This window comes from Pipra filicauda, unplaced genomic scaffold, assembly GCF_003945595.2.
Source record: "Pipra filicauda isolate LSUMZ 115617 unplaced genomic scaffold, ASM394559v2 scaffold63_size3267554_pilon, whole genome shotgun sequence".
NCBI classification, from domain to species: domain Eukaryota; kingdom Metazoa; phylum Chordata; class Aves; order Passeriformes; family Pipridae; genus Pipra; species Pipra filicauda.
Window position 1 is genome coordinate 2,866,249 of NW_024104798.1, and position 21,513 is coordinate 2,887,761.

Below are 21,513 nucleotides of genomic sequence, written 5' to 3' on the forward strand. Positions count from 1 at the left end.
TCAGCTTCTTTATTCTTTCTTCTGTCCTTTTATAGAGAGTTTAAGAAATTGTATGCACTGGGAAGATGCTGCCCAGGGGCCGGAAAAGTCCCTCAGAAGTGAGAAATCATGCTTCATTAAATGTTAGGTATGGTTTCCACATCTCTGAAGTTATTTCCAAGCCAGCAGACTGGTTGCAGCCACAGCACTTGGACACATCCAACTCTCTATCTCTGCTCTTTCTTCCAAAATTCACTTTCCTGTACCATCTGTAAATTTGTCATTTATGTTTAATCTCAGATGTACAGAATCCAGCCACCTCCCAGCCTCCAGAGTCATGGAAAATAAAGGCTATTGAATAGAAATTGATCCTAATCAATGAAACCGTGCTCAGTGACCTAAAATGCAGTGGCCCAAGCCATCTTAGCAAAAAAGTCATGAAGTGACTCATCTTACACTATGCTTCAGAGGGCTGTAAATTGGTCAGAAGGGAGATGAGTTTCAGAGCTGGCAGAGTAGCAGTGATCAGAGCCTCGTTCTCCATGGGTGCTATTCAAATTGTCAAGTGCTGGAGAGAGATTCAGTGTGACTTATTACTCAAAAAATATTTCTTGAACTGGAATGAACTTTTAGATGAACTTCTGTGCAAACAGTTGGCAGGTTGTCTCTTTAGCGAGCATGTGAGAATGGTGCATCAAAACTGTCTCATGGTACTTTTTAATGCTGAATAAAAATAATAATATAAATAGAGATAAAATACTGAGAAGAAACAAGGGAGAAATTATCTTTATGATGTGAAAGAACATTTGGTGAGATAGTGATACAGAAATAATGGAACCTAGAAAGAACTTGTCTTATCTGAGAATACAGGTTGCAATTTTAGTGACATATGAGAGACAATGCTAATAGCAGGAAGGTAATTGCTGGCATATTCCCAGATACCAAACTTTTCCAGCTGTGTTTCTGCATGTGGTATGAGAGATTTCCTTGCCAGAGGGTCTTTCTGAGAATACAAAAAACCATTGTCCTTTGGTTGTTTTGTTCCAGCTGATACTCCCAGCTCAACCAGAGGTCTATGTCTTGTCTTGTTTTTACATGGGCTCCTAACTTGTAACAGAACTCTTCTGACACTGTGTAGCTCACAGAATTGTATCCTGCAGGTACTGCTGCATCTTTATGAATTTTTTTTACTCTTCTTTTTACCTTTGGTAAGAAAACATTAACTAGTATTAATGTGCTAATTTTTCCTTTCAGGCACAACCCGCCCTCCAAGAGAAGGAGAAGTGCCTGGTGTGGACTATAACTTTCTGACTGTGGAGGAATTTCTGGAGTTGGAGCGAAGTGGGACCCTTTTGGAAGTAGGAACTTATGAAGGTATGGAGCCACGGGCAGTGAAAAAGCACTTTAAAATAGCCGTGGTAGGACACCACACTTGCACCACCTTTACTCGAGTTAGGACCTTGCTTTCTATCCTAGTGCTTTACTTCCCTTTTCTCTGTATCCTGAGAGAGGGAATTCCCATATTGCTGTGCTTTTGTCTTTTCCCTTCAAGTTAACTGCCTCTGAAGATTAACATCAGTATGCCAGGAAAATCCAATATGTACTCCAGTAAGGAAATACTGAGGCAGTCTGCATCTGTTCTTAGTATCTACTGTGGTTCATCTTGTTCACTTTTTCTTCTCTCCTGATCTTTTTCTTGTCCTTCATCTTCCCTTAATACACATCCTTCATCACCCAATTGTGTTCCCTACATAGCTACATGATGCACTGCTTTTGGACTTTTGTTTTCTTCTTTATTCTCGGATAATTGCTTCTAACTTGGGTCACTGAGTTGGTCTTTTTTACTTTTTGCAAAGCACTACTTTGCAAACAACAGCACTGATGCAGCCAAGGGGCATTGAAATGTAACCAGGGTGAGAGCAGGAAAAAGATACCTTTGACTCCCAGAGAAATGCCAGGCAAATTGGCCGTATTTAGGTACACAATAGGACTTGTGTAACCAAACCTGCAATCTGTATCTCCTTTAAATTGAAAACTCCTTTTGGAGTGTATTGTTTTTTTTTTTTCCTCTGGAGAACATTCAAATGTACCTCTTGAGAAGACAATGAAAAGAAATACTTGAGAGGTTTGAAAGTCCTTCCATTGTACTTTAGCTCATTCATGTCATATTTCCATTTGCAAGAAGTTTAATGGGACTTTCTGTTCTTATGAGAGATTGAAAAAGCCTTATTCTTGGAGACTTATTATTCTTTATAGTAAGAAATATGGGATACATTTAAAAATATGAGCTACACACAAATGGCCAGTAGTCTTTGAAAAGTAGTCATCAAACATGACCAGGAAAGATTGTGACATGTGGTTTTGTTTTTTCAAGGTCTGAAAAAAAAGTCCTGAAACACTATTTGCTTGTCTACTACTTTAAAAACTCCCTTGTAAGGGCACCTTTAAACCTTGTGCTCATTCCCAACTGCAGACAATTGCAGTGTCAAACCTGGTTTGCATGAAGATGCTAAACGTATAATTTGGTTTCACTCTTCCACCTCTCTGAGCTGATTAGCTCCATCAGCACCAATGCAAACGTTCCAGCAGCAGCTCTTCTCCAAAATGAGCTTTTTCCTCTCCATGTTTCTAATTATAACACTAAATTAGTTTTCTTTGTCATGGTGCTCAAAATAGATCAGCTGAAGGGCCTTGCCATTGCTTCCTGATCGCATTTGTTCTGGTGACCTTTCCACTTGGAAAGACAAAATGGGTAACTGTCTGTAAGCTGGCTCCTGGGATATGTTGGGAATTAGTTTTCAGGAAATGCTGTATCCATCTGGGACAGTTATAACATGGTAGTTTCATTGCTTATGTGATTATGTGCAGCAGCAGCTAAACTGTTTAGGTTTCATGGGTTGCTCTTTTGAATTGCTTGAAGATGAGGTTGATTTCTCATAAGTCTAATGTGTATTTCATTTCTGTGGGTGATAGAAGTGTCTGAACTTTAAAGGAATAATTTGTCAGAAGTGCTGAGAAGCCTCTTTCCCTGTTGGCATCAGTGATGCTGGTGCATTGTGGTTCTGGAGTGCTGGCCCATAGAAGGAAAAATCAATAAGAATAAAGCAAATAATGATGATGCATGTGTGCACATATGCATCAAGACACATTACTATTTGATTGTAATGTGAAATAAATAGAGTTCATTTTTCACTTACGGCTTCAAGAAATTATTTTGCTGCCTTCTGAGATTTCTTTAATGGCTTTGTTGTACTTTTTTTGGAAATCTTATTTTACAACTGTATTGATCAGGACAGTGTTGATCTTGATTAGATCTTGGAAGATGGTGTGATTCAAACTCAATGCTGCAATCACCAGCAATTTTGTCTATTAAAAAAAACCCCAATCTGCCAAAAAACCCAGACCACAAAATAAGTTAGACTTTTAATGTCCAAGTCTCTGTTATTGCCCAGCTTTACAGTCTTAGATTAATTATAATTTGTTTTATGCTGCATTTTGCTGCTGCCTTTTTTTTTTTGATGTACCACCATGATGAAGTTGGCTGTATTTTTGACCAGTAATGGCTTATTCTAAACCAGAGGGATGGTACCCAATATAAGGAAATAATCTTCTATTTCTCCCTGAAGAACAATAAAATAATACCTTTAATATGTGGCTTTTATTATTAATAATTTTGCCCTTTGTACTGAGTCAGAATCAAACAATTGCAGAGATGGAAAAAAACCTTGCAGGAGAAAACATAGCACAAGCATGTGTTTAGTAACAGTTATTGCAGAGAACTTCTGGGGAGAAAGACTGGAAAACAAGGAGCCATCAGAAGAGGGATAATACACAGGTCTTGATGCTCGTACAAGTACTATTGATTTGGGAAGAATAAAGAATAAGCAGAAGAGAACAGTTGGAAACCATAAAAGAGTAGGAGTGTATATCAAGTTTTCAGAGAACAACCTGGGTTTTGAAAGTGCTCTAATTTCAAAAAGAGAAAGTGCAAGCTGAACAGGACAAAAAATGGTGTTGCCGACCTACAGGGCTGTGTAATGTCATTATTATTTCTTTTGGTGCACTGCCAATAGGTTCCACTGGACAGCTTTTGATTCACATCCTGGTGAATGCCGAGCAGGCAGGGCAGCTGCTGTTCTGGTCACCTGTCACCTCCCTGGTGTGTTCTGCGCCCAAAAGGCTCCAAAAATTGTGTTTAGGTGGGAGGGGACGTTGGCAAGCCTTAATTCCTGAGATTTCCAGTTTTAACATGCTGATTTTTAACCATAAAGCCCAGAAACATCTTCTTTCTTCCCCAATGAAGGCTACATGTGGATCACATGAATCCAGCAGCAGGAGCTGAAGCCCTGGAAGACCCGCCCAAAGCTGCAATGCTGCACCAGTATTGGTGAATTTGCCCCACGTGGGTGCTGGTAAAGCTGCACATAACACACTCAAGGCAGTTAAAAGTTCCCATTGACAATACTCATTAGGAAGGAAAAGTCTTTTTAGGCTGCACACTGTCTAGGCCTTCTGGTGGATAGGAAATCACCATAATTGTAATCTCAGGCTTTTATTGACTGCTCCTTCAGGGCAGAAAATACTGACGGATGCATGGAAGTAATTGTGTAGGTTACTAATTATTTAGCAATTACTTCTGTGTTTGAATTGTAGTCTCTCACAGGGACCTCAAGGGAGGGCTGTTTTGAGCAGATTTTATTCCCATTTCTTGCCCATCTGCTGAGTGGCCCTGGGCATATCAGGTAACTGCTATATACTTCAGGTTACTGGCCTGGAGAATATTAAAACAACACTTACTTCTCCCTTCATTAATATTTCAGCAGATACCCTGTGCCTGCAGCTATCTGCTCTTGCAAATGGGAGGGAGAGAGTGGAAGTGACAGTATTTGGGAAGGCTGTGCTGAAGGCAGCAGTGGGGATGGGAGCTGTGCAGAGGCACACAGGGGACAATGGCATGGTGGCTGAATTTTGAATGGGGATGGCTGTATCACTGGGGTCTGGTGAGGCTGTATTAATGAATGCCTGCCCAGCACTTAGTGATCCTCAAAAGAAAAAGTGCTGCACTTTATAACATGTGAAGGGTTATTACATTATAGCATATTATTGTCAAGGCATCATCTTTCATTCTCAGGACAAGTGTTATGTGATTGCCAAGAGAAGTAATAAGTAATCTGCATTAGTCTCATGACTAAGATGTAATGGGGTGACTTGCTAACATTTTAAAAGTGTATAAAACTAGCTATTGTAGACAGGGTCTCCGATTGTGGTACTTAATGAGTGTAATAAATTACGTTAACAGTGCAGTTAAAATTTCAGCTGAAGTAGAGAGGTGTATTCAGCAACATGCTTCAAATCAAGATGCCTTTAGCCTAATTTATCTGATGTGCTGGCTCTCCTTGGGTTTCTCTGCAGCAGCCCCACTCCCCCAGCTGCTTTAGCAAAATGGCTGGATTTGCTTTGCTGGGCTTCTGGTGCCTTCGCAGCCTGTGGGTCTCAGCAACTTGGTCCAGCCTTGAAATGTAAGCTGTGTCTGTGGCAGGAAAAACATGACAGCAAGATTGGAAGACTAAGGGTGGCAGATGCAGGGGATGCCCATGCAGAGGAACTACATGTTCCACTTAATAAGATAAGATCCGCTTATTATTATTGTCTCCCTACTACAGACTGAGTCAATAAATCATAAAGGCTCCTTTAGCACCATTTTAATGTATCATGTCCAATATCCACATATTAACATCTGTGCATTGCAGATTCCTCTTCTATCCTTGGCTTTTATTCTTTGCTTGTTTTTTTTTTCCTTGTTATTTTTTAAACCACTAGTACAGAAAAAAAGGCAACACGTTGTTATGTATGTGCATGATTATCAGTGTTGAGCACGAGTGCTGCTGTACTGAAGTGTCATCTGATAACAATGCTTCATTTTACAAACAGCTGAAGTGGTACCTGAGTAACTCTTGTTCTATAAAAGCAAATATTCAAATATCTGATCGGGGTGCAGAGTGGCTTTGAATTTCCTATGGCATTCCTCACCGGCTTCTCTCTCTGCACCTTCAGTAGGAAGTTTTCCAATGTGAGCTCTGTCAGAAATTGCTCATTAGCAGTCGTGCATTTTAAAACATAAACCTTGGGGAAAAGGTGGTTCCCAACCACCTCTGGCAAAAAGAGATACGGTGAATTAGTTGCTGTTTTCCTAAATTAGAGTTTAGGTTATTTTAAGGTATCATTTGCTCTCTAAACACAGTCTGATGTGTTAAAGGCTGTTCCTGGTAGTCCATTGATAGATGGCAGCCAGGCATATTTTGGGGTTGTTTTTTGGTAGTGGGTGTTCTTCAGACTCTAGAATTAGCTGCTCCTCACTGGTGTTATCCAGCTCCTTCTTTGCAGAGGCAGCCCAGCCTGCACAGGCTGTGGCATTTCCCAGCCACTGCAGAGCTCACTGTGAGCTGCCATACACACACCACCACCTTCTGCAGGGGGAAGGTGTTAGTGGGACACATCCTCATGGTGGGACTATATATATATGAACGTTTAAGTATTTGCAAGAAGAAGGGTTGCATATTGCAGTGGCTTGACATGGTTATTTTCTTTAGTCCTACCTCCTTGTGCTAGGTAGGGTGTTTCCAGCTGCTTCTCCTGTTTTCTGTGTATGCCATCCACAAGCACATGCTCATTTATGTTCCCTATGATTTTTTTTTATATTTTTGATCTATTTGCATGTGGATATAGCAGTTGGTATAATATAGCTGGTCTCATGAAACACTCTGAGCTTCCATAGCCACATCATGACCCGTGCTACCAAGGCCTTACTGCTTATTTATTTAAGTATCATTGCACAGTAGCATGTGGCAATACCTAGCAATATCTCAACACAGTAAGAGTGATTTGTTCTGTAGGTGACTTTCTCCCATGCTGCCATTGCCTTTAGGACACTAATTGGAGTATATGTTAAATTTCAGACATAAATTGAAATGTGCAGATTGTAACAGTTTGACATATTTAACAGGAAACCCAAACTGACCTTTCAGTTAATCCCACCATTAATAACTGCAAAAATTGACAGCAAATCTGCTATTTAAAGCAAATGCATATATTATAGGTTAATTTCTCTGAGATCTCCTTCATTGCCTGTTTTGCTTCCGATCCAGATGCTGTATCCGTGGCCTCCTCCCGGTTGCCTGGATACTCTGAATTTCCTCAAGGCAATTGCTAATCAATGTGCAGTTGCAGCTAGGTGAATCCCGCAGACAGCAGCCAGATCTGTCATCTAAATGTGGAAAACTGTAGCAGAATGTGATCTGGGAAGAGAACAGACAAAACACTGTGGCAGGAGCTCTGCTCCCAGGAACCAATTCATCCTGTGTTAATCAGACACAAGCACTCTTTGTGGATTAGATGAGCAGAAGCTCTTCTGCTAAAATTAAGGGTCAATTGTTTCTGTTCTTGTACAGTGCAGAGAAGAGCTGTGTCTCAGAAAAGAAAACAATTACATTAATAATTGCATTTCAAGTCTTCGTGTCAAGGCCTTGCTTAATTTTGCTGCTTATCTCCAAGTTTTTTTCCCAAAGTACTCATTTGCAGCAAGACAGTAAGCTATGAACTGCTTTTTAAAACATGAGCTATGAATGGAGTCCTTGTAACACAGAGTGGTCACTTTGAAGATCAGATGCGCTTCTCATGGACGCAGGGTCCTCTGTGCTACACAGAGGCTCTTGAGTTTCATGGGATTTTTATAATTGCAAAATTAGGCTTCACAAGTAGGCATCAGTAAATTCAGAACTGCATGAGCTCTTCTTGGTCCTTTTCTGAGACACAAATACACTCCCAATCCCAGGCATAAATCTCTTCACACCAGGAAAGAGAAGAGCTGCAGAGCAAACACCTACAGATTAAAGTAACTCAAATATATGGTTTGGGACCACATTCTTCAATTGATGTTGTACCATTAGGATTAACGGTCAAGCTCGTGTCTGACCTTGCCATCAGCTCCTCTGCCTTCTTCCACCTTTCCATGTCAGCTCTGCCACCCTGTCCCCACCCCAGCAGACTCCAGGGTCTCCTCTTCATTCTCCACAAGGAAACCACTTTTGAACCTTTAGATTGTCTCTGTTCTTGTGCATTTCTGTCCATTCCAGAACAGCATATTGGCTGGATGGAGCCCTTTCAACCCAAATTGAATTGAATAGTGAATGGCAAAAATTTTTGTGGAATAGACTCATAGTTATTTTACTTAGGGATAGCTAGTTGGCGTATTTTCGTGAACTGCATTTCAAATTCCAAGTGACAAACACCTCAGGATTGTTTGTTTGTGAATTTACTTCCCATCAGGGGTATATTTAATAAGAATGTTTTGTTATCTTGACATATAAGCAAATTTTCCATTACCACTTGGTCTCTAAAACTTTAAAAGAAAGTTCTCTTGGTTGACAGCATTGCTTTAATTCAGAAACTGCAGGACAGGGTGGAAGCTGCTGTAGATTACTTTCATTGATTGTGATCACTGCTTGAATTGGCAGAGGAAGAAGTGTTATGATGATGGGAACTTGTCTTATTGTTGTGAAAAGCTGTTACCAAATCTAATTACTGTGCATGATGCTAAAATGTGTAAGCTGCCGACACTTGGAGATAAGGAGATTAAAAGAAACCAACTCATTTCAAATAGCTCTTCTGGTTGTTTGTTTTTTTTTTTCTTTTTCATTATTGTTATTTTTGTCCACTCTCCTGAGTGGTGCTTTAAGAGTGCATGTATTAAGTCATGGATTTGGCTGCAAAAGCTGCCATCGAACTTCAGCTGTGGTTAAATAAGTATTAAGCACCAAGGGACTGAATAAAATAAGGGTTAGTGAAAGGTGATGACAAGGGATTCAGCTAATGGTATGTGCATCTGCTGAGTGAATGCATTGTTATTAGCTATTAATTCAGTTGCTGTAGGCAGGATTCAAATGGGATTGAGAAGAGGGTAAACTTAGAAGCCCCGTTCCCATAGGAATTAGACATGGGAAAGTGCCATTTATGCCATGCTGGCTGCTTCAGAACTGGCATTTCCACAGAAAAGTAGAGGGTTTCCTGCCGCCTTGTTCAAGAAATCTCCTTTGTCTGGGAGACAGGCTGTTCCTTTCCAGCTTTGAGACATCCTGTTGGGGTCACAGTCCTCAGAAGTTTCGTGGAGCTTCACCTGAGCTCAGCACCCCAGGGAGTCCTGCCTTAACTACTGTGCTGACTTCAGAAAATGTTTTGGGATCCTCTGGGATGACAGATGCTTGTGTATGCACATGTAACATGCTGTTAATAATTAGAGCTGATTGGATATTCAGTACAAATTACACTGGCTGTGGAGTTAGCCCCTTCTTTAGGCTTACAAGTGGCTCGCAAAACACAGTTAAAGCATATTTTTAAATGTATGTTTTTTGGTAAACATTGGCAGATTTAATTTGAATGAATAATGTCAAGTCTGAGTGTTGTAAAACTCTTGCTGGGCTGTTCACTGTTGTTAATGGGGCACGTTTGGATTTCTGAGTCACAGGGTAAATATTTTCTCTTTCCGATTTCTAGGATGAAACATGAGTTTTGATGATAATTTTAGGTACCAGCCACCCCTAATAGTGTGTCTGCCCCCACACTCAGGCCCATGTGCCACATTTTCAAAAATAACTTCTTAGAGAAGAAAAATAAATCTGACTGCATCCAGCAATTATGAGGAAAAAATAGTATTTCCATTTTCTCTCATTCTCCATGTCACCTGGAAGCTGGGTTGGTGCATTCTTTTGAAGATTTTCATCATAAGCTGGGTTATTTCCCCAGCCTGTTTGTCCTTGTGTGAATCTGAAGGAAGAGCTGTGATTTTTTTTTTTTAGAATATTGACTCAGGCTTAATCTGCCTCCTGTGGAGAAAAAAGAAAAGTTCAGCCCCAATGGCTGCATTTCCCATAAAACCCACACATGCAGAGCCATGCTCAGTTTCAAATTCATATTTGCTCTTTTTATATGCTCATGTATACTTAGAGGGATCCTCTAAGATAGAACACTGTCTTCATAGAAAATAATTGTTCATTAATCATAGTGTCAACAGCCATGGCTGGTTGAAAAATGACTAGTGATTTCTGTGTAAGAAAATCTGAAATACTTTAGAGAAACCTGTTTTTCTGCTGAGGAACAGCTCTCCATGGACTGTTAGGAACTCCAGCCTTGCTGTTGCTAGAGGAACTGAAGAGGAACAAAATTCAAAGATATAATCATATATTTCTCTGTAATTGGAAGAGGAATGGTAACATCTGTGTTATGTTCTTGTCCAGGGGAAATAAAATCCTTACTATTAACATCTATATATCCCCTTCATTCACTTTCTTGCATCCATCCTAAATGATTTAACCATTTAAAACAGACCACAAAACAGTGATGTGCAGTGCCATAAATAAAAGCTGTTTTCACGTGTATGGCACACACATGGCTCTCCCTGCTTAGCAGTTTATATCCCTAAGAAACACTTTCTTTTTTCCCCTGGAAAAACAAAGAAACAACCTAAAAAAAGGACCCCAAAATCCCAGAAAAGCGTGATCGTTCATGAGAAATGCCAAAGAAGATAGGTGGGAGCAGGGTTAATTATTCTTTTTGTTTGCCCACTTACCTTTGTATTTTCCCTTTGCACTCTCTCTCCTCCATTCCTCCTCTTTTTGTATAAAATAGTCCTGCAGTATGTAGAGCATAAGAATTATTTCTCTAGCAGAGACTGCAACCTGCTTGCGGAGCCTTTGTACCCATTAGAGGCTCTTTGCAGAAGAAGTAATTTCCTTTCCCCCATAAATTATGCATCAATGTACATTTAAGATTCTGAAATGATGAACAGAAGATGAAAGCACTGCAGAGTGTTGCTGCTCCTGGGGAGCTGAATCCACGACGTTGTGTACAGGCTGGGACACACCTTGCTAAGGCAAACCTGCACGTGTTGCTGTCCTAGTACTCCGGCTGTAAAAGCATGGAGGGAGGAGCTGCTCCGACTTCTCCAGCTTCAGCTCTGTAAGAAATACTTCTTTACCTCATGAGAAACAGTGAGGGGGAAAGATAGCAACGTGTGATGTGTCCTGAGTGGTCTTCCCAGGTGGACTCTGCCAGTCTAAACCAGGGTGATTCCTGGTCCTGATGATCTTCCTTCCTGGAGGCTCTGCTGCAAGATCTTGCCAGGCACAGAGGTGAGACTGACTGGCCTGTAGTTCCCTGGATCCTCCTATATTAAAAAAAGGGGATTGTGTTCCTCCTTTTCCAGTCAGTGGGAACTTCACCGGACTGCCACAGCTTCTCAAATATGATGGAAAGTGACGTAGCAACTTCATCCAGGTTCCCTCAGGACCTGTAGATGCATCTTATCAGGTCCTACGGACTTGTGCACCTTCAGGTCCCTTAGATGGTCTCAAACACAATCATCTCCCACACTGGCTGAGAAAATATGTACTGAAAAATTGAAAAATAATACTGTCAGGTTATACATAGCCTATGGAGATCGATGAAGAATGTAAATAAATGTAAATGTATATTTTAGAGAAGAGTTTTGCACTGTTCCCACAGTTGAAGCTATAGGGGAGGGCATCCTTTATGTTTTATCATGCCAGAGGGTATAGGGTTAATTTTTAAGTCTACCCTTGGAATCCAAAGGTGGCAAACAAAAATTATCAATAATTCCTGAAAGGGAAAATTTTGGGGAGTTTTATGTAAAACAGTTATATATAGCAGAACATTGTGTAAAAAGTAAAAGATGCACCTTGCAATAGGTCTGAATTCCTTTAATACTAAGTGCTGCAGGAATAGATTCCAGACCTGAGGTTCCTGTGGAGTGTGTCAGGGCAAATGAAGCACTGCTGTGGTGTGAAGTGAAACAGGGACAGTGAAATACCTCCATGTGGTTCTGGCATCAATGAACCTGCACTTATTCTGTGTTTCTTCCACAGTCACTTAAAATGACAGGGGAGCACTTTGCTCTGTTTCCATCACAGTTGGTGATGGCTGAGAGCTGTGTTTTTGTGTAAGTGTTGGTGCATCTTTGTTCCTTCAAGTTTAACTTTAAGGTCTGGTTGTTCACTTCTACCCAAGTTGACCCAACTGCTGAATTTCCTCTTTGAAGAAAGCAGTGCCACGTGGTATCTTGTCTTTTCTCTCCTCTGACAAAGTTTTCTTTTAGAGAGAGAGAGTAGTTTTTGCTTTCTGAATGCAACATCCCCCCTAAAAGAACCTGTGTATTAAAGCAGACCATCGAGCCTTTCATCACTTCTCTTGGTGATAGCAGTCATGAATTTTTTATTTTCTGCAGGGCTCACTCCAGATCTGCCACAGCATTGTGTGGGTGCACACATGTAAAAAGGCTACTAATTGAAATTCAGATGTAACGAGATGAAGTTTTGCTATTCACCACGACTGCCTTTTGTTTTAGCCCATGTACGCTCAGTGCACCTAAACAATGCAACCATTGCTTCTCCTTTTAGATTCTACAAGAATAACTAAAAGGGGAAGAAATATTTCTGTGTCTGCTGCAGAGATGAAATATGCACCCCCAGAAATGGGAATGGCGTGCGTCAGCTTATTTGTTTACTTATTTGCGGGGAGGGGCAGAAATTTTAGTGGAACCGTAAAGAAAATAAAATAGAAACCTTGCTGCTATAAACTGTTCTCTTGTGAAGATGCAAATGTGTCTCTATTGCCTAGGTAACTATTATGGAACGCCCAAGCCTCCCAGCCAGCCCCTCAGTGGGAAAGTGACTTCCACCGATGCTTTGCAAAACCTGCAGTCTGGCTCCAAGCAGTCGACTCCAAAGCGAACCAAGTCTTACAATGATATGCAAAATGCTGGCATAGTGCATACAGAGAATGAGGAAGAGGATGATGTACCTGAAATGAGCAGTAGCTTCACAGGTAAAGCAAAAATATCGCGGTCTGTCAATTAGGATACGTGGGGAAGGTTTTTGGAGGGTGTTTTGACAGGGGGTGTGTTGTTTTTAATGTGTTTTCTGCAAAGCTGTCAAACCTCAAACACAGATGACCAGCACCTGAATGGAAGATGTCCAGGTGTGAACAACCACACGCACAGTTGTGTCTTTCCAAAAAGGCCTTGTGGGATTGAGCTGAATGAGAAAGAAATGTGGAAAAGTTCAAATCCATTAGTGGCAGAAAGGTCAAGGAAGAGTTGAGCTGTAGTTGACAGTTATAAACAGTATGGAATGACTCAACCAGGATTACATTTGAAATTAATTATTGCTGCTTACTAAATACGTTGCTGTTCTTCCCCTTCCTTGCATCTAGAGCTGCCCATCACATACAGTTTCAAGGTCCTCTTCTCCAAGGTACCTTTCAGCAAATCTAGGGCTGCTAGCTGCAGGAATGAGATCTGAAGCTTGGGTGCAAGCTCTGTGTTTTGAGAAGGCCTTGTGTCCTGCTGAACATAGATCTCAGTCCCACCATGACTACCATCAAGCACCGGCTTAAAGATCACTGGAAATGGTTGCGATCTAAAGTCAAGTGCTGTGCAGGCAGATTCAGAGCAAAACACTGTTGGAGATCCACTGAGTTCCCCCAGAAATCAGCTGGAAGCTTGTGAAGCTCTGAGGGGCAAGAGCTCTTCCCCATGTCCCCAGTTCTAGTATTTGTTAGCACTTAGAGCATTGCTTCCTCAGCCCAGTTTCAAGAATTGAATTGTTGTGACATGGCAGTAGCCTCAGCCTTTGTCATAGGGGTCTGATTTTGGGAGGTAGCTGGTGGGAGATGCTGTCTGATTTCTTTGCTGCCCATCTCAGTTTGGTGCCCCTGAAGTAACTTGAGCATCATTTCTCTTCCTTGTTTTCCTTCACAAGATGAAATAGTGGAAGATGCAGCTCATTTGTCACAACGTTATCACACTCTGGCCCCTTGCCTTCATTAAATGGGCACAGAATCAAGAAAAGAGTTATTTCTCATATACCAAAGTGATTCCTTATGCTTATTTCACATGTAAGTGTGCTAGCCATATTAAAATGCTCCTGCTTCCCTAGAAGACCTCTCGGTGACTTGTGTTTTCCAGATTTTTGGCATGTTTATACTCTCAGTTTTAAGCTGGCAATGATTCACTCATGCTTCTTTATCTTGTCATCTTCTACCTAAAAATATCAAACACCAGGAAGGCTGAAAAGCAGGCACTGAGAGTACTGGTATAGATATTTTTCTTCCTGTTTCTCCCAGTTTATTCTGTTCAGTATCTTGTCTTTTGGTAATGGCAGCACACAAACTAGAATAGTGCAGGAGCTATTTCCAAGGCTGTGGGATGTGAGTGGAGGATGTCCATGGTCTCTGGTCGGGAGAGCAGGGTTGAGGTCCTGTCTGTGGAGCCCCACTCCACGGGGACTTGGCAGAGGGTGACACTGATCTCTCAGTCTTTTGCTCAGTGTGTTGACTGCTGCTTGTACTGATATTCTCATGGGATGTACTGCCATAAATTTTCAATACCTGCAAGAACCAAACAGAGGAAATCCCTTTGGGAGACACAAGGTTGATTTTAGAATTTGTCTATTGTTGCCAAAACCTTTCTGTGAAGGAGTTAGGGGCACAGACCTGTTTCCTGGGGAGCATTTACTGTGATTAGGGATGGAGGGAACGAGCAGCAGTGTTTCATGGATACAGCTCAAAGATGCATAGATACAAGCATCAAAAATGTTTCCTTAGAGGGAGAAGGCCCAGATACATCTTAAAATACTCCTGACTGACTTTGACTGGAAGGATATAATGATGAGCCATGGAGTAAACCTCCTCAGATAGCAAGAACAGGCACCAGTGAGCAGCAACATGTGGACACGTCATGCAGTGCTGACATTCATTTTAATTTTTAATTTAAAATAACACACTGCAGTGAAGACATTCACCATTAGCTTGTTGACTTTGAGCTTCTGGCAACCTTCTGCATTTGTAAAAATCTCCCCTTTTGATCATTCTTCAAACAGGAAATTTTATTCTCCTAATCCCTGTCCCACAATCGGCACTGCAGGAGTGAACCTGTAAGCCTGCTCAAAAGCCCATTGAACTCATCTACATCAGTGAGCCCTGGCCTCAGACAGCTTGGAAGAATTTGGTACCTCAGCAGGACCTGTGAGAGCGAACATAGGAGCTGATCACAGCTCCTGATTTGTTTGGCTGGGGTCTGGCTGGCAGAGTGTGTGTGGGCAAAGCAAGCTCGTCCCTGCTGGCAAGAAGACTGCCGAGGCTCTGCCCTCGGTTCATCTGTTGCTCTGTCTTGTGAATTAAAAAGCAAGGAGAGGAAGACTACTAGGATAAACCTGGAAGAGCAAACAGGAGGAGAAAAAGACTGATTCTCACTCTTATCTGTGCTTGTTTATTCTACAGCAGAGTCTGGTGACCAAGACGAGCATAACGTGCATATCGTGAGAGAGACAGCCCCGCCGTCTGTGATTGATAGCCACACCAACGTTCCCACCACGGAACCATCTCAGAACCTCCCTCAATACCTACCTCCTTCTGCCGAGGATAACCTAGGTCCTCTGCCGGAAAACTGGGAGATGGCCTACACCGAGAACGGAGAAGTCTATTTTATAGAGTAAAGCACATTTTTGTTGTTCTAATTCCATCTCTCTCCCTCTCCCTGGGCATAAGTAAACCTCCATGGATGCATTTTGTGTGTGTATGCGTGTGTATTAAATATTTAGTGTATACAGTTATGGTGCAGAGCTGTTGTTCTTTACTGCTTCGGAAGGGGGTTTGCATTTCCTGATTGGATTAACATCCAAATTACTCCCGAGTTCAAAGGCAGAGGGAATTGCTTGCTTTATGAGGGTAGTTACTTAAACAACAGACACTTATAAAATACGGGCCAGTTGTTTTCATGGGTGGAATGAAAGCTCCTAATTGAAAGGGCTGAGACTTCACTTCTGACGCCTGCCTCTGTGCATAATGCAGCGGAAGGGGATTCCTCCAATTCCTGTGTGCAGGCAGCAGCAGAGCCAGGGATGGACTTTGTGCGTTGTCCCCTCCTCAGAGCAAATGGGCCAGACGTGTCCATGTGCTCCAGTGGTTTGCAGAAGGAATAGCTCAGTGAAGAGTAGGCGCAGTAAGTTTTAAACACAAGTACCTTGTGCTCTGCAGTCTTTGCCTAAGAGCTGAGTGCTGTCAGCAGTTTTATGATGATATTGATTTTTTTCATGCCATAAATAATAGTCTCTAATTATACTTGTCTAAATTTATTGAGATAGGAGTAACTTATAAAATAGGACCTATTAGTGGAAGAGATTTCTTGCACAGAGCTTAGCTAGACATTAACATTCAATTAGCCTTTGCAACTCAAGCCCCTAGCTGCCAAAGTAGAGGAGGGGGCTAGGAATTGATTTTGGATTTGATGGTCTGTTTAATGCAGTTGTGGAACCTGATATCCTCTGGGTACCAGAAGCCAGTGACTGGTTAGTGCAGAAGAACCTTCTCTACTAATTGCCCCTCTGGTGCTCTGGAGAGTTATGCTGGGTCAGGGCAGTAAGGGCTAGCAGTCCTTCCTTGTCATCAGGAGAGGGGACTTTTGGACAGGGCCATGAAAAGGTTCATCAGAGCAGGTTTTCCCTTGGCTGCAGTGGCGGGGGAGCACATTAGAGAAGAGTGCCAGAAGATCTGAGGAGCTGGGATGACTCAGAGCACTCCAGCAGCCTTCCCCAGCTGGGAGAGGGCTGATGTAAAAAAAAAGGCCATTTTCCAGGGTGTTCTCAATTACCTGAAGAGCTCCACCAACCCCCCCCCCAGTGTAAGCCAAAGTTGAGAAGGCACAGTGCTAATTCTCATCAGATGGAACTGAAATGTGTACATTAGCCCAAATGGGGCATTCTGCCCCTCACTGTGTCCTCAGGGTGCCTCATTCTTTGACGTACTTTCTGGCCTTTATATATAGAACACAGCCTGAGTAATAGCCCATCCAGCCTGCCATTTTCCTCCCTGGAGGAGGACAGATGATGAGCACTAAATGCTGCCCAAGCAGTCGGTTGCTCCCCTTTTTGACCCCACATGGGCCCCTGCTGTCCTTCCTTACAGGTGCTTCAGTCAGAAGTTCTGCCACTGATTTCCCCAAACCCATCCTCATGGCTGCTGAATTCTCTTGTGTTCTCTTAGCACTGCAGGACTGTAGCACCTTAAATAACTTGTCAGACCTTTTGCAGGAGAATTATATATGTGATGGGAAAATGTAGCCTGCATACACAACTGCCTGTCTGACGTGAAGCTCTGGTAGCACCAGCTGCTCCCTCCCTGCAGTGCAGATTGACCAGTTTGGGGGAACGTACACATGGGGCTGATTTTGTGCACGAACGTGTTAGCATGGATGCAGCACTGAATGACTGCAGTTCTATTAATTCTAAGGACACCCTGAGCCTGGAAACCATTTAGTTTGATTTGTATCAAATTAAGAGAGCGAGCTAATGAGCTGTGTAGACCCAAGCTGGCTCAGATGTCTGTACCAATGTCTATGGCATTTTGGGTATCAAGCCATGGTGCTGAAGGGAGCAGCATGAGCACCTGAGCTGCTTGCACAGAACCAGTGCAGGTCCAGTGAGGCCAGAGCTGTGTGTCAGATAACCAATCCTGATGTCTTGTAGCTGAAGCAATTTGGCTGTTGAGATACATTTCTCTGATGCTTTAATTGGGATTTTCATTACCCAGTATATCCCAGTCCCTCATTACCCTGTGTGTAGATCTGTGTGTGTTGCAGGTGTAACACAATCCTGTCCCTCTGAGTGTATGATGTGAAAGGTGTTTAGCTAAATTTTCTGTGCCTCAGCAAACTACACTGTTGTGAGCCTTTGGTTAGCAAGCCAAAATTGCAAGAAATATGCAAATATTCTACTGCTCTCCTCCCACCGCCCTCTTTCTCAGCTAGACTACAGACTTGCTTATTTATAAGTTGGCAGACCCCCTCTGCTTTATCGCTGTTAATGTGCCTGACTTGCTGAATTTCTGCCATTCAGTTTTCTAGTTGGTGATTAATTGCTCTGAAACATACATAAGGATTAAACATGTTTGCTCATCCTGCCTTGGGAGGGCTGGGTAGTAGGATTTGTAAAACGAGGACCTTTTGTTTACTGACTCAGATCCCAGGAGCAGGGCAGTCCCCTTTTCTTGCAGTACAATACAGGTTTGCTGGTTGGTTGTTAGTTCCTCAGGGATCACAGCCCTCTTATAGAGCCCTCATGAGACTGTTGTGAGGCTAAAGTTCAGTTTGTAAACCTCTTTGAGACCTTGAAGGAGAAGTAAATAGCATTACTACAGTATTGAAACTTAAAACTGTTAAGCAGTGTTAAAGGCTAAGCTAGATAAGTGATACCTCGGGGACTGGAGGGATATCTTTGCAGGTTATGTCTAAGATGACACCAGGTTGTAGAAGAGGCATTATATTGCCAGATTGTCTGCTTATGCAAATGAAATTATGGGAGAAAATAACTTCTAGAGAAATGTATTTTAAGCCTGTTTACTATACAGCCTTCACCGCTGGGACTGGCATCATGGTACTGTCAGGGGACTTGTAGAAAGGAAGAGTTGAAAGTAAAGCTGTTCAACTTCCATCAAAGGCTTTGGCAGAACATTTTTATTTCTGTAATTATAAAGTTTTCACTTTGGAAACTGTTTTTGACTAATGCTTAGGTCAACTCTAGACATGTCAAAGGTCTTTTGTAGGAACAAAGGTCACTGCATAGTTTAGGGAGGAAGGGAAACTTCTGTCTTTGGCTTAGAGACAGCTCTTGGAATTAAAAAAACAAGCCACCAAAAATGGAAGTTTGGAAATTTATAATATTGCAGCTTCTGTGTGCCTCCTTCTGGTCAGGAATGCTGATTTGTATGTTTTCACTTTTTACCTTTGTGTTTTCAATGCCAAAGTTCTTGTGATTTGGTAGACTAGTTTGCAAAACATCAAATTGTAGAGCTGTTTCTCTGGATCAAAAGTATGCCTTCAGGTCTGTTGAATAATAAAGAGGATATATACTTTTATGTCACGGATACTTCAGCTCTGGTTTGTTAACAAAGGTCATATTTCCATTTTTGGTTTCCAGCCATAACACAAAAACAACATCTTGGCTAGATCCACGGTGCCTGAACAAACAGCAGAAGCCTCTAGAAGAATGTGAAGATGATGGTAAGAGACTAAAAATGGTGAAATAATGTGTCTCATCCCTTTCTAGGTAACTTTCTTCCTTTCCCTTCTATATTTCTAATAACCTGTGTGTTCAGAAAGACTTCTTTTTTTAAGAAAAGGGTTTATCAGCAAGTGCATAGAGACAATATCCGTTATTTGTTGTAAAGTCACTGTGGATGTAAAACAAGCGTTGAGGTGTCAGATCATTTAATGAAAATCAAGGAGGTGCTACAAGTAAGAGGCCTCTGTTTTTGCAAAGGCATTTGAAAAGTCACTGATGCCGAACAAGACTCAAAGCTGGCCAACATATTTGCTCCTTGGATCTCTGTGTAGGAGGGAGCGACTGGGTCTCTGCTTGATCCATTTGTGTTGCGCTTCAACCACCTGCTGTACATGGGTTGAAAGAGTTATGTTCTTATTTCCTTGTTTGAGCAGAAATAGTTCAATTGCTTCATTTCTACTGTTAAATTCTGACAGTCCGTGTAGTGTTACGATTGCTGAAAACAAATTCCATTTGAAAGTGTGGATTTTTGACACTGAAAATTTACACTGATAAGATTTTGTATTCCTTGAGATGTTGGAAATGCAAGCCACTGTCCGATTTAGAGCAGCCACAGGCAGGAGTGTTACAGGAGGTTCATTCCTTGCATCCTTTCAGAGATGCTGGAAGAAAAAAGGAATTAGAAAAATAAATGTTTGGAAAACCTGTGTGGAAGTGTTGCTCTACTGACCAGGAAAGGTGATGGTATTCGACTGCATAATTTTGGCTAACATAATGCTATCGTAGTATCATGTCTTAAAAATGAAAGGGTTTGCTTCATCAGGTGCTGTCCTTATAAAATTAGTTTTCATAATATGATTAACCTCCTGCTAGTGTCCATCACCTCAGTACAAATTACAATTTTATTTCAGGAAAGAATCAACTCAATCCCTTTTCAGTGGTAGGTTCAACTCTGGCCTCCAGAACTGCTGTTATTATTTTTGCACATGCAGTTTTTCGACCTCTGCTTCCTTTCACATGGGAGATTTTGCATGATGTGAGAATTTACCTGTGCAACTGTGATGAAGCAGGTCACCCGCTTCCTAGTGCACAGTGCAGCCTACCCTCAAACCATGGGATGTGCAAAGACCCGACAAAAAACGAGCTGGCCCCTGTTTCATGTCCCTGGCAACTGGTATCATTTGTCAAGAACAGGTAGAGGGAGCTGGGTTAGGGAAGGCCTTGCTCTGCCTCTCTAAGTGGATATGTCACTGGGTCACCATAACTGGAACAAAATTAAGTAATAACATATGTATGCAGGCAAAGCTCTCTCCTGCTTTTCTGGCTTTCTCTACCAGTGACACTCCCACTACATCCATGTCCCTGGTGATGCCAACAAGTGGCACATGCCACTGTGAGTCAGCGTGTCCCATGCTGTGCCAGGGCAAGGAGCAGCTGGTAGGATGAGGCTACAATTGGTGGCCAAGCTCCTCTGTTAAACAGTTTTAGGTCTCACAGAAGGGAAAGTCTATCTCTTGTCCTCTTAGCAATTGTAAAGCAAACATTGGAATAATTTATTTTGTTGGGATTAGAAACATACAGCTGGTATTATTTATTGTATTTCATTGAGTTCATGATTTTGAAGAGCAGTGGCATTTTTGTTTATCAACTCCTTAAAATCAGCTAATTTCATCTTCCCACACACCCCTTCACTTCATTCACTGAGTTGCTCATTAATGGATATTTTTAACATTCAGTAGTTAAACCAGTTGCTTCATAGTTACAGCAGTGTACTGCACTGCTTTACTTGTCTGCTCTGATCTTGCTTAGCGCATAACAATAATTATATTTCAAAAAAATGAAGAGGTGAGGTTAGTTTTGCTGCATCATAGAAGCTGGACAGTTTTTGGCAAGGGTCACTTTTGAGTGTCATTCCACTGAAGTCAGTGGGATGACTCCTCTGTTCTGTTTGGTGTGTGTGCATGTGAGTTGTCAGGCTCAATCCCATCCTGTTTGTGGACTTTATAAATGTTAGATGTCGTTTCAGATTTGTTTGGTTGCAGTTGCTTTGTGTTTTTGCTTCGTCAGGATATGTGTCCCTAACAAGTTTTTGCTTGTTTCCAGTTGTTTAGGGTATCAAAGGAAATTGCAATTTGTATTTCACACTAATGGTCCCAAACAACTGTTGGTAGAATATTTTGCAAACAGGTTGTGCAAGTGGTTTTTTGGGTGTCCGGATTTTCCTAAGCAATATTGTGACTCTGTGTTTTCTGGTTGGTTCTGTCATTAATTTCTGTGGCTTAAACTTTGCTGTATTAGGTCCAAGATTGTTTTTACCATCTTTGTTCTTGTTTTGTCACCATCTTTCATTTTCAGACTGCATTATTATTATTTATAGGCTAAGCAATACTTTAATCATCTGTGTCACTGT

The 21,513-nt window shown here is 41.7% G+C and overlaps 1 protein-coding gene across 18 annotated transcripts in view; it reads left to right on the forward strand.

The window, feature by feature from the left end:
* MAGI1 (membrane associated guanylate kinase, WW and PDZ domain containing 1) overlaps nt 1–21,513 on the forward strand; it is a 337,673-nt gene that overhangs the window by 248,208 nt on the left and 67,952 nt on the right. For all 18 annotated transcript variants that reach the window (XM_039388377.1, XM_027722937.2, XM_039388374.1 and 15 more), the window contains exons 3-6: nt 1,234–1,353; nt 12,667–12,873; nt 15,328–15,538; nt 19,020–19,102. In XM_039388377.1, coding sequence (XP_039244311.1) covers nt 1,234–1,353; nt 12,667–12,873; nt 15,328–15,538; nt 19,020–19,102 — 621 coding nt within the window. The remainder of the gene's footprint in view (nt 1–1,233; nt 1,354–12,666; nt 12,874–15,327; nt 15,539–19,019; nt 19,103–21,513) is intronic.